The 2,119-nt window shown below is 41.8% G+C and overlaps 1 protein-coding gene across 1 annotated transcript in view; it reads right to left on the bottom strand.

Annotated features, from left to right (window-relative positions):
* LOC106881682 (aurora kinase B) overlaps positions 1-2,119 on the bottom strand; it is a 32,224-nt gene that overhangs the window by 9,571 nt on the left and 20,534 nt on the right. Inside the window, exon 5 of the mRNA XM_014932147.2 lies at positions 1,834-1,972. Coding sequence (XP_014787633.1) covers positions 1,834-1,972 — 139 coding nt within the window. The remainder of the gene's footprint in view (positions 1-1,833; positions 1,973-2,119) is intronic.

Raw genomic sequence — 2,119 nt, 5'->3', positions numbered from 1 at the left:
AAAAAAAAAAAAAAAAAAAAAAAATAATGGTAAGATTTTGCAGTAATTTTACAAGTGCAGCTGTTGAAAGTTCCAGAATGTGACATATCTATGTCAACAATGTACTTTCCATAAAAAGAATTACTGAGGTTAAGTAAAGATATCTCGTACAGGTAAGTGCACATGTTGTTGTTGGCACTCCGTCGCTTACGATGTCGAGGGTTCCAGTTGATACGATCAACGGAACAACCTGCTCGTGAAATTAACGTAGTTCTCGGGGATATTCAGCGTGACACAGTGACAAGGTTGACCCTTTGAATTACAGGCACAACAGAAACAGGAAGAAAGAATGAGAGAAAGTTGTGGTGAAAGAGTACAGCAGGGTTCGCCACCATCCCCTGCCGGAGCCTCGTGGAGCTTTAGGTGTTTTCGCTCAATAAACACTCAACGCCCAGTCTGGGAATCGAAACCACGATCCTATGACCACGAGTCTGCTGCCCTAACCACTGGGCCATTGCGCCTCAACCAGTAAGTGCACAAATGAGGGAAGAATAATATAGACATCATCATCATCATCGTCATCATTTAACATCCATTTCCAGTGCTAACATATGCAACCATGGTTTGGATGATCCGATAGGAGCTGGCAGTTCATGCAAAGCTCTACTGTAGCTTTGCCACAGTTACAACGGCTGCAGATGCAACGCCGACCACTTTATGGCGTGTACTGTGTGCCATTTTTGTCATGCCACTAAAAACAAGTTTGCTTGTTGAATAATTTGTAAAACAGGAAAAGATCAGAGAAAGGGAAAAGGGGTCCCACTAAAAACAGATGTGCACACACATGCATTGATCTGCACAATGCTGTCATTAAGGTTGAATCTTTGGATCTCTGCAGCTATCAACAATGATTGTTTCATCTGAACTTCTTGGTTACGTGGTAAGAAGTTTTGCTTCCCGACCACTTGGTTCCAGGTTTAGCCCCAGTGGGTGGCACCTGGGGCAAATGCCTTCTTCTGTAGCCCTGGGAACACCGAAAGCCTTGCAAGTGGATTTGGAAGGTGAAAACTGATAGAAGCTCATCATGCATGTATGTGTGAGTGAGTGATGGAGAGAGAGCTGATGTCTCCTTGTCTCGACATCACGACTTGTATACAGATGTCACTGTCATATGAACAATATCCGCTTCCAATCTTCCATGAAAACAATGGCGAAGGGCATCCTGCTGTAGATCATCAGCCTCAGCATATTTTGTCGTAAGCACAGTAAAGTCAGCATTAAAACAATGATGATGATATAAGCCGTAGATGGTTGGGGTAACACCCAGATATTTCACCTTACCCGGATGAGCTTCCAACATTTATTGAGAAACCCAAGTTCTGTGAGTTTGTCTTTGGTTAATCCATCAATAGAGTAATAGTTGGGATTATTTAGTATGCAAGGTGCAGGTGTGGCTGTGTGGTAAGAAGCTTGCTTCCCAACCACATGGTTCGGGGTTCAGTCCCTCTGAATGGCACCTTGAGCATTGCTGGCTGGACCCAAAATTTGAAACCACCACAACCACTACTACTACTACTACTACTACTACTGCAGCTGGCCACTTGTTTCATTGAACTTTGGAGAAGACAAACTAAAATTTGAACCCATTTTCTTTAGATATTACTGCCATCTTATTTTTTTTACTACTACCAGTTCCAGTGGCTACGGAAAGTTAGTCAACTTCAATCGCTGAGATAGAAATGGATTTATGGTACAATGATATACCAAAGACACTAAGTAGTATCCTTGGTAACTAAGTCCCCCCACTCCCCCCAAAAAAACAAAAAGGTGAAAAAAAAAAGACAAAAGACATACCGAAGCTGCTGTATCTTCACTGAAGCGTTGCTTTTTCTGTAAGTGTTTATATAGCTCCCCTTCTGGAGCATACTCCAAAATCAAGTAGACCCGAGATTTATCATGGAAATAACCATAGAGGCGAAGAATATTTGGGTGCCTGCAATTCATGGAAACGTTGGAGGAATTAAGGAAATAAATAGAAAAAAAAATAAAGACAAATAACAGAAGTCAGTACAAAACAAGACGCATGACCCCTTGGTGTTTCATAACACAACCTTTCACTTTCTAAATTGAAATGCAACTC

Source organism: Octopus bimaculoides, chromosome 20 (assembly GCF_001194135.2).
Source record: "Octopus bimaculoides isolate UCB-OBI-ISO-001 chromosome 20, ASM119413v2, whole genome shotgun sequence".
NCBI classification, from domain to species: Eukaryota; Metazoa; Mollusca; class Cephalopoda; order Octopoda; family Octopodidae; genus Octopus; species Octopus bimaculoides.
This window is presented reverse-complemented; position numbering and strand designations above follow the sequence as displayed.